The 14,801-nt window shown below is 48.8% G+C and overlaps 1 protein-coding gene across 2 annotated transcripts in view; it reads left to right on the forward strand.

Annotated features, from left to right (window-relative positions):
* The window catches only part of LOC144822052 (uncharacterized), an 89,400-nt gene that overhangs the window by 10,351 nt on the left and 64,248 nt on the right, over window positions 1–14,801 (forward strand). For both annotated transcript variants that reach the window (XM_078679127.1, XM_078679126.1), the window contains exon 3: window positions 5,460–5,570. In XM_078679127.1, the coding sequence (XP_078535253.1) occupies window positions 5,460–5,570 (111 nt within the window). The remainder of the gene's footprint in view (window positions 1–5,459; window positions 5,571–14,801) is intronic.

The following is a 14,801-nucleotide window of genomic DNA, read 5'->3' on the forward strand; positions in this document are numbered from 1 at the left end:
TTACGGAATCCCGTCCCTGCATTTTTCAAGTGCATTTTTCACACACACCTGCCCCAAGGTGATGTGTGTGTGTAAAATGAAACTTTCAAAAATGCACTTTTGTGCATTTTTTAAAGTTTTCGCAAATTACCATGAAGGTCAACTTCATGGTAATTTACCTCTCCCTATTTGCGAATTCACAAATTAAAAATGTTCATGCATTGCATTTAAGAAATCTAAAATTGTGATTTCTTAAATGCAATCGCAATTTTAGAAATCGCAACATGATTGCGATTCCTAAAATTGCGAAAAACATGATGCATCCCAATTTTGTCAATTGCATTCGCAAACGGCCGAAAATTGCGATTCGCACCGTTTGCGAATGCTATTGACAATGATGCATGTGGGCAATGGCTTCTCTCTTCCATACTAGACTGACGACAATATAATAATAATAAATCCACATTTGTAAAGCGCACAATCACCCGCAAGGGTCTCTAGGTGCTGGGGGCCGTCGGGAAGATTAAGCAAGCTATTGCCCAGAGTCACATGGTGCTGAGCTAACCTGCCACCGGCGCTGGGGATCGAACCGTGATCCCCAGATTCCAGCGTCAGTCGCCCTGGCCGCGGCGCCACACCTCTTCCTGACAATCAAAATCGTTGTCTCTTTGGACAGGGACGGAAATTATATAAGATCTAGGATTCATGATTGCACGGTGGCAGTGAGCTTCCTGGATGAATAGGAATTGTCTTAAATGTTGTTTGGTTCTTCAACTTCCTTTTGGACCCCTCGTTGATGGCCACAAGAGTTAGGAACTCTGCTGTCTCCGGTTAGGAAGGCCACGAATTTAGGGGTAGTAATTGATACTAAATTCACTTTTCTTGATCAAGCCAATGCAGTGACATCCTCCTCATTTTATACTGTAAGGATCATAAAAAAGATTTGACAGTTTATTCCTCCATATCTTTAAAACGCAGAAGTCAACTTGTTAGTACTTACTAAGATAGACTACTGTGATGGACTGTATTTAAATTTGTTTCAGTACTCACCGAATTAGCTGCCAATGCCCCAAAATGCAGCAGCACGACTATTATTAAAGATCCCAAAATATCAGTCCGTGTCAAATTCGATCAGGAAGTTACACTGGTTGTGAGTATGACAGAGAATTACTTTTAAGGCTTTATATACCATCTACAAAGCATTTCACAATCAAGGTCTAATGTTTTTTTAAAACTGCATCAATTGGTATTTCCCAGGTAGAACACTACAGTCAGCAACAGCTAAACGTGCGGCTGTCCCCAGGCTTAAAAGATCTTCCTGGGGTAGAAGAAGTGTTGCTACAGGAGCAGCGGAGGTTGGGAATTCTCTCCCCAGGCAGATTAGAGCCATGCACAATTTTTTTTATCTTTAAGAAGGCTCTGAAAACCAGGATGTTTAATGCAGAATGAGTCTCACTTTCCCTTTTCGGTCCTTCTGGACATTGTCAATGCCTTTGGGCAATCGAGCGCTTTATAAGTCCCACTAACATTAAAGTTATCGGTGTAGGATTCCAACCTATCCTCCTCAAAAAACAATTCAAGGGATGTAACTGACGATGCTCTTGGCTGAGACATGATGCAGTCGGAAGTTTACGTTAAAAAAATGGAAGATCAAAAATACACTCAAAAAAATCTAATACAGTATGTGATGCGTAGGTCTGTTATATGGTAGTCGTGTACATCATTCACTGTAGGTGAAGTGCAAACCAAGTCCTAGCCTCACTGCTGACAACTAGTATTAGAAATGGGGTCTCTAGTTGGCAGCGTCGTACCCTGTCCAAGTAGGGACTCTTCCTTCTACTCAGGGTAAGATGATTAGACTTCTAAAATAGCCCCTGCTCATCCCCATGGTAGCTTGGCATGAGCAATCAGGCTCATCTCAGAGACAATGTGTAAAGTATTTGCACGTAGCACACAGTAATATAGTGAAAACACTACAGAAGGACTCCACGCCAGCTTTAGAAAAATAGCCAATATTTATCTGTGTAAAACAAAACCAACACGATCAAAATCCAACATACAGTAATAAAGACATGAATAGTGCAAGAATAGACATAAAATACAGTTCCTTGAAATTGGTCGGGGCTATCACGGTGTAGCGAACAAACAAATCCAACATTTCAACCCAACCGTGAGGTCACAGGCCAGCTATGGTGTTGAGAAGACCAGCAAACAGTACCCTGGAAATGCAGGGTTTCGTGGATCTAGCAATGAGCTCCAAAGAAACTGCGTCGTAAACGTCGCCAGGCATCAGCATGCGCAGGTTCCGGAAATCGTGGCAGGAGTCATCGGGCCCTTGAAGTCATACTTGTTGCAGAACAAACTCCATGAGGTTGAAATCAGGAAAGCTGGCCTTGGGGCTGGGGTGCAAAGCGGAGAGGTGTTGCGTGTGGTACCCTCAGGATGCAGTGCAGGCAGTGGCTCGGTGATGCCGTCCAGCGGCGTCAGTCATCGGAGTTACCAGGGCGGCGATGTGAAGCGAGGCGAAGCGAAGTGTGGTGACCTCAGGTCACTGTGCAAGCAAATGCTCAGTAGCAGCATCATTGGTGAGACCATGGTTGTGGTGTAAAGTGGGGCAATGCCTTCAGAGGTACCTTCAGGTCACAGAGACCGTAGCAGCATCGTTGGTGCTGTTGGAGTGGTTTTTCTTCTGTTTCAACACAAAACAGACAGCTCCCAGTGCTGTTGGCAGATAAACCTGAAGTCTTTGGTGTTCCTGGGACTTCTTGAACAGGGGCAAGTTCTACCTGAAGCCCTTGGAGTAACTCAGGAAATAAGTTGCAGAAAGTTCAGTCCAGTCCTTTCATTGCCCAAGACAGACGCAGAAACTGAAGGCCAACCCAAAAAAGCAACACACAGCAAAGGGGCAGTACTCCTCTTGGCAGCTGTTCCAGCTCTTCTTCTTGGCAGGTCCTTAGTCAAAAAGAGTTCTAAAGTTCTGGGGTCAGGGCCCCAATATGTATACTACTTGTCCCTTTGAAGGTTTAGGTAGCAAGTCTCTCTTGCACAGGAGAACCCAGTTCTGTACGTCCTAGTCCAGCTCACTACAGGAGGCGGATACAGCGTTGTGCAGAGTAGACTCAGCCTATTCAGGTGCTAGTGAAAACCCCTCCCAATGCCCTAAATGCAGAAAGGTCTATTCAACTGGCTATCAGTCACCCGGGAAAGGCAGGACACACCTCATCCCCCCCCTCCTTGTGACTGTCTAGAGTCAATGTACATCCCCAGCTCCTAACACTCCAAAAGCAGAGGACGAATACACAAATAGGTAGAGGAACACAGGATGGTTAAGCAAGAAAATGCCCACTTTCTAAAAGTGGCATTTTCAATCATTCAAATTAAAAACCATCTTTACTAAAAGACGTGTTATTAAATACTGAGCTCAGGGAACCTAAACTTCATTTCACTATCTTTCCCAATTAGAAGTTACACTTTTAAAATGTCACAAGGCAGCTCCAATGATCACCTCTGGGAAAGACAGCCTTTCAAAAGTGGAAAAATGAAGGCTGTATTTCACTATCAGGACATGTAAAACACACCAACACATGTCCTACCGTTCACATACACTGCACCCTACCCACAGTGGTACCTTGGGGCTACCTTAGGGGTGATTTACGCATATGAAAATGGAAGGTTAGGACCTGTCACGTGGGTGTACTTGTCAGGCCGACATGGCAGTTAAATCTACGCGCAGACACTGCAGTGGCTGGTCTGAGACACCTTTGAAAGGCTACTTGTGTGGGTGTCACAAACAGTGTGCAAGCCCACTAGTAGCTTTTGATTTCCAGGCCCTGGGCATGGTACTAGAGACTTACTAAATTAAATATGGCAATCATGGAAAACCAATCGTAACACAATTTACAGTAGAAGAACTTGCCCTCTAGCACTGAATAGCAGTGAAAAGATGCGCAGAGACACTAAACCAGCAAGAATGAAGTCCAGCATACCAGCAAAAACAGGAGGGTAGAAAGCAAAAAGACTGGGGAAAGTCACCAAGTGATGCCAGGTCTAACAATTGTTATATTTTGTTATATATGTTTTGATACTTGTTTTTACAGTTATTATTTTTGGATTTTCTTTCAAAATATGTTGTTAATTTTTAAATTTGCACACACACACGTACATATACATACACTATAGTTTATTTTGTATATTTTATGCAAAGAGTTAAATACAACCATTTTGTATGTTTATATTAACATTTAAAATTAGTGGTACATTTTGTTATATACATTTTTTTAATTTAATTTTTCTTTTACTATTTTAATTTCATTATTTTGGTAAAGCTGTTTATTTACTGTTATTTTATTTTATTTTTATATGTCTATGGCAAAAATATTATAGAAGGAAAAAGCATCAAAAACAAGGTAAGAATATCATTATCTTTAAAAAAAGAATTGGAAATGTATATATTTAAAACATCCTGGCATTTAAACAAAATACAATTTCACCTAAATACTTTGTGCAATTTAATCAACTATGATAATGTTTTAAAAATATTGCTTTTCAGTTTTAATTTATTTTAAAAATATCGATATCTTTGCTTGTTTTTGACAATATTTTATTCCACAAACTTTTTGGAGCAATGTTTTTGTCATTCCTATTATAAGTATAAGATGACAATATTTATGCTAACAATGTTTTTAGGCGATATTTTTCTGTGATGATGTGTTTGTACTCTATGTTTTGTCTTGGAACCCAAACAGACATTCCTGTGCCCTAGAGGTAATGGGAGCAACTCCATGCCTGTAGGGCAGGATGACAGAGGTTGTATTGACAACTAACTCTGCAACTCTCTCTTAGTGTAACAAATCCAGTAGTACCACTAGCCCATCAGCAAGGGTTGTGTAATATTTACAGTTGTTGCCCACCAACCCCTGTCTATTGTTCCACCCTTCAACGTGCGGGTTGGGTGGTTCGGTGGAAACATATGGTTTATGTAGTCCATGTCCACGCAGGTCCAGGTTTCAGAAGCCTCCTTAATTAAGGTTAATCCACCTACAAGACACTGATGTAAAGTTATAAAAGTCTTGTGAAGATGAATGGAACAGGTAAGCTGTTAGTTTAATGTAGCCAATATAATGACAGGAGATCAGATTGCTTGTCCTTTCCTTTCCACACCCGGCACATCATATTCTAAGTGGACAGTTAGACACACTCTGATTTAAAGTGGGCCAGTAAATGCTGATCTCTGCGCAGAACCCTGCTTGCACAGAGTTCTGAGATTTTAAGAGTTGTGCTAATTATCCACAACTTTCTGTGGCAAACTTAATGTCAAGCCCTCCTAAATCTACTGGGTGAAATCCAGCACTTTGGCCCACTTGCAATCAAAGCCTATGGCTTCAATATTCTGCTGTCAAATTTCACATTTTATGCTTGGGAATAATAAATATTGTGATTGTTCAATAATTTGTATTAATGACGGTTTTCTTTCACATTAGGTCCTCTCATTGCTACCTCTATCTTTTCATTAAGACCAAAACAAAAGAAAAATGTGTGCTCCATGGAAATTCAGCGTTTGGAGAAAAGAGCACATATTACCCCTTCATCGAGTGAGTACAAACTTCATAAGTGATGTGTTGAAAACTTCTGTTGCAGGGATTCTGCACACACACTGAACTATATGCAGGATTATGGGACCTCGGTGTATATGGGTTAAGCCTTCCCACTACCTTAGTGCCCAAGAGCCTAGGACCAACTAGCTATAGTGTCTCACTCGCTCTCCTACACACTCACGAAGAAGCAAATGATGAGACATCCCAGAACACAGCAGTCCCGGATCTCTCTGGAATCGTGGTAACAAGACGCACCTTTTTGCTCACACTCCCATACCTGTCCACACTAAGAACTGACGGTGACACAAATGTAGATTAAAATGTTTATTTTAACTATTCTGCTCTAAAATGCAGTATACGAGCCACAACCAGCAGAAACATGCCTAAAACTAATACAATTAGCATTGCAGCTAGGCCTTCCATACTAATATAATAAAGAGAGAGCCCAAACATTTGAGGCGGGTAATCTCAGAAACCAAAGCACCAATCACAACACCCAATACAGTGTTGGAAAGGGCAGTTGCAGCAGAAGGACATAGGCTATGCAGATGCCCACCATATACATTTAAAAGGTAAAAGAACCATGCCAGCTAAGTAGTCCCTTGTGGGCGTGTCTGCGTTGTGCTGTGGGCGTGACAAACGCTGGGGGCGTGTGGTACGTTAAGCCCTTCATGCCATGTCTCATACAGTGTGCTAATCCCACCCTGCTCCCTTTAAATACCCCTGAACCCCATAATCATAACCCACCCTTACTCCTTAAAATACCCCAACACCCTTAAACACTAACCGATCTTAACCCTATAAATATACCCTGTACCCCAAAACCCAAACCTATCCCTAAATCCTAAAAATACCCCTGTACCCCCAAACCCAAACCTAGCCCTGAACCCTATAAATACCCCTGTACCTCAAAACCCAAACCTACCCCTGAACCCTAAAAATACCCCTGTACCCCAAAACCCAAACCTAGCCCTGAACCCTAAAAATACCACTGTATCCCAAAACCCAAACCTAGCCCTGAACCCCAAAATACTCCTGTAACCCAAACCTAGCCCTGAACCCTTAAAATACCCCTGTACCCCAAAACCCAAACCTACCCCTGAACCCTAAAAATATCCTTGTACCCCAAAACCCAAACCTAGCCCTGAACCCTAAAAATAACCCTGCACCCCAAAACCCAAACCTACCCCTGAACCCCAAAAATATCCCTGTACCCCAAAACCCAAACCTAGCCCTAAACCCTAAAAATACCCCTGTACCCCAAAACCCAAACCTAGCCCTGAACCCTAAAAATACCACTGTACCCCAAAACCCAAACCTAGCCCTGAACCCTAAAATACCCCTGTACCCCAAAACCCAAACCTAGCCCTGAACCCTTAAAATACCCCTGTACCCCAAAACCCAAACCTACCCCTGAACCCTAAAAATATCCCTGTACCCCAAAACCCAAACCTAGCCCTGAACCCTTAAAATACCCCTGTACCCCAAAACCCAAACCTACCCCTGAACCCTAAAAATATCCTTGTACCCCAAAACCCAAACCTAGCCCTGAACCCTAAAAATAACCCTGTACCCCAAAACCCAAACCTAGCCCTGAACCCTAAAAATACCCCTGTACCCCAAAACCCATACCTATTTCTTCGGGCCTCCCCGGGCCCCTTGCGGTGATGTCTGGTCAGGGGAGGGGGCCCGCGCTGCTGGGAGCCAGGTCCCGGGCTCCCGTTGTCTCCTCCAGCCTCGGGACCAGTCCGGGCACGTCATGGAGTGGGCAAATCCGAGGCTCGCCTGCCGGGGCACGGCCACGCGGCCAATCACTGCGCAGCATTGGCGGGGGCGGCCCCGTGACTCGGCTGACGCCCCCGTTACGTGATGGTGGGTTGAGGCTTCAGGCCTCGTCGGGCCTAGTGCGGCCAAGCGCGGAGCAGCGGCGGCCCTCTCCTGGCGCCGAGGGCCGCCGGGAGGATGTCGATGGCCGCAGAGGTCTCCACAAGTGGCGCTGGGGCCGCGGCGGTGAGTGTAGCCTGCGATAGTGCTTCTCCGCCTCAGCGCTTCAGTGCGGGGGACGCCACGAGGCAGGTCGGCGCTCCCTCTCTCAGGGCACAGCGTGAGGGAGCAGAAGGGCGCTTGGTACTTCTAGCGCCTTGGAAATCATAGCGCTCGCATGGGCAGCGGTGCTTCGGGCAGCCTAGCGCTAGCAGGACAGGAATAGCGCCCAGGCTCTTCGTGGCGCTTCGAGGGGGGGGGCAGTTACAGCAGTTCTGGTCAAGCTAGCGCTCGTGGAGACAAGTACAGCGCTGTTAAGGTACAACAATTCTGGCAGTCTACAGCGCTGGATAGGTAGGGCAGACAGTTCAGCTGTCGGTTAGGCAGGACAGCGCAGGGGCACAGGTGAAGGCAGAGGGGGCTGAGATGGCACAGCCCGGTACCTGGTTGATCCCCAGTAGTCCTGTGGCAGTTAGGTTTCTTCTTGGCACTTGATGGTTCCTGCGCCCTTGGTAGATAACAGATTCTTGGTTTCTTGGAAGGGGGGGGATTGAGTTGAAGGCTGCTGACAGGATTCCTCAGCAGGTCACTGCAGGTGGTCCCTGGGTTCCCCTCCCGCCGGGCCAGATCAGTGGGCTAGTTCAGTGTTCCTAACACAGCTTGGTGGGCAGCGCCTAAACCCTGTCACCCCCAGTGGTATAGGTTTTTGACTAGACTCTACCGCCTAAGTCTCCTGCGTAGGTTCCCCCAGGTCAGTGAAGCCGCAACTGACTAAAAACGTTCCCTCCTTTCTTTATATATGCCCAGGTCAGGTGACCACTCTAAGGCGGCAAAAGTAGACCCTCCCCTATTCTGGAAGGTTCTAGGAGCTTCCCTACTCTAGCTATGGGCAGGCAAGGCAGGCTGGTATTGCAACACTGTTTAAGGGTTCCAGCCAGCTCCTGGCAATTAGGGTGCTACACAAAAAGACCACGCTGCAGTAGAAGGAGCCTATGGCAGCCATGTTTGAAGTAGAGAGCACCTGCACCTTAGCATTGGTTAGCAATGGGAAGGCGCTCGGAGACCTAAGGTCAACAAAAAAGAAGGTGGGAAAAATGAGGCAAGGGCTAAAAAAATAGGAAAAGACCACCCTAGGTAAGACCGGTCTAACATGCGTCCCCCAGCCGAAAGTGGTGAGAGCTACCCAACCTCTAGGGAGTTCTCGTCACTAAGGCTGAAAAACCGGGATAGACCGTCAGCATTGGCGTGGTCAACTCCGGGCCGATGTTCCACCCTGAAGTCCATCCCCTGTAGGGAAATGGACCACCTTAGTAACTTGGGATTTTCGCCTCTCTGCATGAGCCAGTGAAGGGGTCGGTGGTCGGTTTGAATCAGGAAGTGAGAGCCAAAAAGGTATGGCCTCAACTTCTTCAAGGCCCAGACCACAGTGAAGGCTTCTCGCTCGATGGTACTCCATCGTTGTTCCCGAGGGAGGAGTCTTCTGGAGATAAAGGCCACAGGTTGGTCTTGGCCATCGTTGTTGAGTTGTGAAAGCACAGCGCCTATGCCGTGCTCAGAGGCGTCCGTCTGCACGATGAACTCTTTCGTGAAGTCAGGTGTTGCAAGCACCGGAGCGGTGCACATCGCGCGCTTCAGTGTCTCGAATACCTCTTGGCAAGCAGCCGTCCAGATCACTTTTCGTGGCTGCTTCTTGGACGTTAACTCCATCAAGGGGGCTACGATGGTACCATACCCCTTGACAAACCTGCGGTAGTATCCAGTGAGGCCGAGGAAATAATGGACCTCAGTTAGGGTTTTGGGGGCTCGCAGGCCATGATGGTCTCAATACAAGTTACTTCATCCAGGCTACATGAAAAATATAAAATTGGCAAAGAAGGAGTATTTAACTCAGCGGATAAAAATCTCAGCAAATTCAAACAGAGAACTATTTAAAATATTGAAGGAATTTACGTCCCCGCGCGCTGAACAATCCCTGTTTAGCCCCTCCCAAAAATGGGTTGAGTCAATGGCAGAATTTTTTGAGGATAAAATCAAGTTAATATATTCTGCTTTTCCTACTTCAGACTCTGACCAACCGATCCCAGATGGCAGCTTGGTGACGCCGCCATCTGCGATGATCGATAATCAAGATCTCTACCTGACGAAATTCACGCCGATCACGGTCAAGGAGACTCTTGAAGGTCTTAGCAGAATAAAGTCAGGCTCCCATATGGACCCTTTCCCGCCACGACATTGCACGAAAATCATGCCTCTGCTAGCCGAGTCCCTTACAGCCATCTTTAACACCTCTCTTGAGCAAGCTGAGGTCCCTTCTAAGTGGAAGCAGGCCCAAGTAAAGCCTATCCTGAAGAAGCCATCTGATGATCCTGCTTTACCTTCCCATTATCGGCCAATATCACTGCTGCCTTTTTTTGGTAAGGTGTTGGAACTTCTTGTGAACAACCGGCTGACGGCCTACATAGAAGCCAGTGGAACTCTTGACCCCTTCCAGTCTGGCTTTCGGGCCGCGCACAGCACAGAGACGGCTGTAGTGGAGAATGTAGATAACATCAGACTCGCGGTGGACAGGGGCGACTCAGCTGTACTCATCCTCCTAGACCTCTCCGCAGCATTTGACACCATCTCCCACGGTATTTTGAAACATCGGCTGTAGGAGATTGGTGTCCGAGGAGGGGCACTGGGTTGGATTGAGGATTATCTCACTGGCCGCCTCACCACCGTTCGAGTCGACTCCCTGGCTGCCCGTAGTCGCCCGATCACGGTGGGCGTGCCTCAAGGCTCGATTTTGAGCCCGCTGCTTTTTAATCTGTACTTGACACCTCTGGCTAAAATAATCAAATCTTTTGGCTTTGGAACGGTGTCATATGCAGATGATACGCAGCTGCTGATCACATGCGGCGTATATCTTGCCGACACTCGCGTACGTTTAAAAAAATGTATGTTGAGATCAGCAGCTGGATGCGGGCGAATAAACTCCAACTCAATGCGGGCAAGACTGAAATTATTTTGTACGGAAAAGCAGACAGATGTTGGATGCCAGAGTGGTGGCCATCCGAATTGGGAGCTTGCCCGGCCCCCAAGTCGGTAGTCCGGAACCTTGGAATTATAATGGACAGCGCTCTGTCCTTGGAAAAATCATGTAGCCAAGGTGACGGGCACCTGCTATGGTATAATGCGTGGCCTCAGAAAGATCTTCAAATGGCTTCCGCTTGAAGCCAGGAAGCCGTTGGTTCAGGGCCTGATCATTAGCCATCTTGATTATGGTAATGCCATGAATGAGGATCTGTTGACAAAACTACAAACTTTGCAGAATACGGCGGCTAGATTAGTGCTGGATCTGCCGCCTAGAACGGCTTCCTCTCCATGTTTGAAAAAACTACACTGGCTCCCCATACGGCAAAGAAGTCAATTTAGGATCTTATGTCTGACCCACAATTCATTGTATAACAAGGAGCCCCGGTATCTCCAAAAAAAACTGAAATGGTATGTCCCCAAGAGGTCCCTAAGATCTAGCCACAAGTCTTTACTAACGCAACCCCGCGTGCGAACCTCTGGGTATGGGCAGCGCTCCTTTTCATTTCTCGCACCTGCTCTCTGGAATAAGCTACCTCCTCACCTTCTCTCTATTAATGAGCATCAGCAATTTCGTAAAGCCTTGAAAACATGGCTTTTTCCTTAGTAGGGGCCCCTGTTCTTCGCTTTGATGCCCGCTCTGTTTTTGTCTTCTCCTAGCCGGTTCTTATGCTGCAAGCGCCTTGAGACCTTGCGGTGACAAATGGCGCTCTATAAAAACCTATGACATTGACATTGACATTGGCCTAGAGGGGTTGCACCTTACCCCCGCCCACCAGATGTCCCAGGTAGACGACAGATCCCTGTCCAATCTGGCACTTGCTAGCTTTGATGGTCAAGCCAGCCCGTTGCAAAGCCTGCAGCTCCTCCTGGAGATGCTGCAGATGGTCCTCCCAGGTGCTACTGAAGACAGCTATGTCATCCAGGTACGCCGCTGAGAAGGACTCCAGGCCAGACAGCACCTGGTTCACCAACCGCTGGAAAGTGGCCGGAGCATTCTTGAGCCCGAAGGGCATCACTCTAAATTGGAAGTGGCCCTCGGGGTGGAGAACGCTGTCTTCTCCTTTGCTCCATCGGACATGGCAATCTGCCAGTACCCTGATGTTAAGTCGATGGTGCTGAGTTACCGGGCTGCTCCCAGCCGGTCAATCAGATCATCTGCTCGTGGGATCGGGTGAGCGTCTGTCTTGGTGACAGAGTTCAATCCCCGATAGTCCACACAGAACCGAAGTTCTGATGTGGTGCCCGGTGGGGCCGCTTTCGGCACCAACACGACCGGACTAGCCCAAGGGCTGCTGGAAGGTTCGATCACCCCCAGCTCCAGCATTTTGGCCACCTCGCCCTGGATGCTGTTCTTAACTTTATCGGACAGCCGGTAAGACTTGGTTTTTACAGGCGGACTGTCCCCTGTGTCCACATCATGGGTACACAGATGTGTGATTCCAGGCGTGAGGGAGAACAACGAGGCGTGCTGCTCCAACACCTGGCGGCAGTCCCTCTGTTGCTCTGGGGTCAAGGATGGGGAGAGGACCACTCCCTCCACCGATCCATCCTTCTCCTGGGAAGCCAGAAGGTCGGGAAGAGGCTCACTCTCCTCCTCCTCGCTCCCATCCGTCACCATGAGGAGAGCAAGCTCCGATCGCTCATGGTGCGGCTTCAGGCGGTTGACGTTGAGCACCCGATGGGGCTTTCGGGGGGTCTTCAAATCCACGACATAGGTGGTCTGGCCTCGACACTCCACAATTTCGTACGGACCAGTCCACCGGTCCTGGAGGGCACTAAGCTTCCCAGGCTCCATGACCCACACCTTCTGTCCAGCGTCCAACTCCACCGTCCGAGCGTTGCGGTCATACCACTCCTTCATGACGGCTTGGCTAGCCTCCAGATTGTCTGAGGCTTCCTTCCACAGCTTGGCCATCTGGCTGTGGAATGCCAGCATGTAGCTGACGACATCACAGGGAAGCTTCTTCGAAGTCTTCTCCCACCCCTCCTTGACAAGGCTGAGGAGCCCCCTAACGGAATGGCCATAAAGCAGCTCAAAGGGGCTGAACTCGACTCCCTTCTGGGGTACCTCGCGGTATGAAAACAGCAGGCAAGGGAGGAGGACGTCCCACTTCCACCTCAAGTCCTCTGGCAGGCTCCGGATCATCCCCTTCAGAGTCTTGTTAAAGCGCTCTACGAGCCCGTTAGTGTGGGGGTGTTAAGGAGTGGAGAACCGATAGGTCACTCTACACTTCTTACACATGGCCTGCATGTAGGCCGACATGAAGTTCGTGCCCCTATCTGACACCACGACCTTGGGGAATCCCACTCGGGTAAAAATCCCCATCAGGGACCGCACCACCACAGGTGCAGTGATGGTCCTCAGAGGGATAGGCCTCTGGGTACCGGGTGGCATGGTCCACTAACACCAAAATGAACCGGTGTCCCGAAGAGTTCGGAGGATCCAATGGCCCAACAATGTCAATTCCGACCCGCTCAAAAGGGGTCCCGACAACCGGGAGCGGTTCCAACAGGACCTTCACCTTAGTCCCAGTCTTGCCACTTGCCTGGCAAGTCTTGCAGGTCTTGCAGTAGTTGTCAGAGGCAACTCTCATCCTGGGCCAATAAAAATGTGGGAGTAGCCGCGCAAAGGTCTTGTCCTAGCCCAGGTGTCCAGCCACAGGTATTTCATGCACCAATTCCAATAGGAAGGCCCGGTAGCATTGGGGGACCACTAAGGCCCTCGAGGATCCATGCACCGGAACCTTAGGCTCACTGTAGAGTAGGCCATCCTCCCAGTACACGTGATAACTGCCAGTCTCTTGGTTGGTCGCTTGGGCTTCGGCCTGCTGCCGCATGCCTTCAAGCGTGGGGCACTCTCTCAGCGCCCGACAGAATTCCTCCCTGGTAGGCCCTCCTTCCACATGCCACTCGGCAAGGGTCTGCAAGTCCCCCACGGGAACAACCTCTACCTCCGCGGACTCCGAGGGTACCTCCGCGGGCTTCCCATCCATCACACGGGGCGTGTCCTCCACACCATTCTCCTCTGGACCCGCATTGGGTTGGGCCCTAGTTTCAAGCTCCAACCCGGGTTAAGTTCCTTGCCGGGCAGCCATGGACCTCGTGACCACGCAAGTCCATCCTGGTAACCCCAGCATCTCAGTGTGGGCCTTAAACTCCACTTCCTTCCAGGCGGTATGTTCCAAGTCGTTTCATAGCAGACAGTCCATAGGCAAGGCAGGGCTTATAGCAACTCTCAACGGGCCTTTCACTCCTCCCCACTCAAAGGGAACCTGAGCCACGGGATAGTAACTCAGACTGCCGTCAGCTAACACGGCCGGATGGAACACATCAGGGATCACTTGCTCAGGGGATACCAGCCGCCTCACTACGGTGGTCTTGCTGGCACCTGTGTCCCTCAGAGCCTCCACCTCCTCCCCGTTAACCTTCACACTTTGCTGATACTTAGCACTGTTAGATGGTAAGGGTGTCACTGGGACCATCTCTCTGTCCCCGAGTGAAACCAGGGTCAGGCCTTTCCACTCCCCTTCCCTATCTAGGGGCAGCTCCATCCCAAGCGCTACACTAGCCACCCGGGACTCTTGCCTCCAGTGGGGGCTGGGGGTCTCTTGCGACACTGGGGATCCCCCTTGTAGTGTCCAACCTCCCCGCATTCGTAGCAACAGACAATTCTTGGCTGCTGACTCTTGTCAGGGTAAGTGGGCTTTGGGGAACTGGACAGAGGTGGGGTATCTACTCCTTTCCCAAACTGTCTGTTTTGTGGGCCTCGTGAGAACTCCTTCTTTTTATCTCCCCCTTCTTTCTTCTGGGGGACGCCCTGTCCGCCTTTCGGGCCATCTCCCCCGGGGCACTTGTGAGACACCCGGGTGCTAACCCAAGTATCCGCCTCCTCCGCAAGCTCAAGGAGATCAGTCAGCTTGCGGTCCACCAGATGTTGGCGCAGCTCCGGAAAACCTTTATCCAAGAGGTTCTCTCTCAAAAATAGGTTGTACAGGCCCTCATAATCATGCACCTCGCTGCCACGCACCCAACCATCCAGAGCCTTACGGGCATAATAGAAAAAGTCCACCCAATTCTGTGTGGACAGCTTATGGCTGACACGGAACTTCTGGCGATACCTTTCGGGGTTGGGGACAAACTTTTTAAGTAGCGCCTCCTTCATGGGGGGAT

Source organism: Lissotriton helveticus, chromosome 3_1, assembly GCF_964261635.1.
Source record: "Lissotriton helveticus chromosome 3_1, aLisHel1.1, whole genome shotgun sequence".
Taxonomy (NCBI): domain Eukaryota; kingdom Metazoa; phylum Chordata; class Amphibia; order Caudata; family Salamandridae; genus Lissotriton; species Lissotriton helveticus.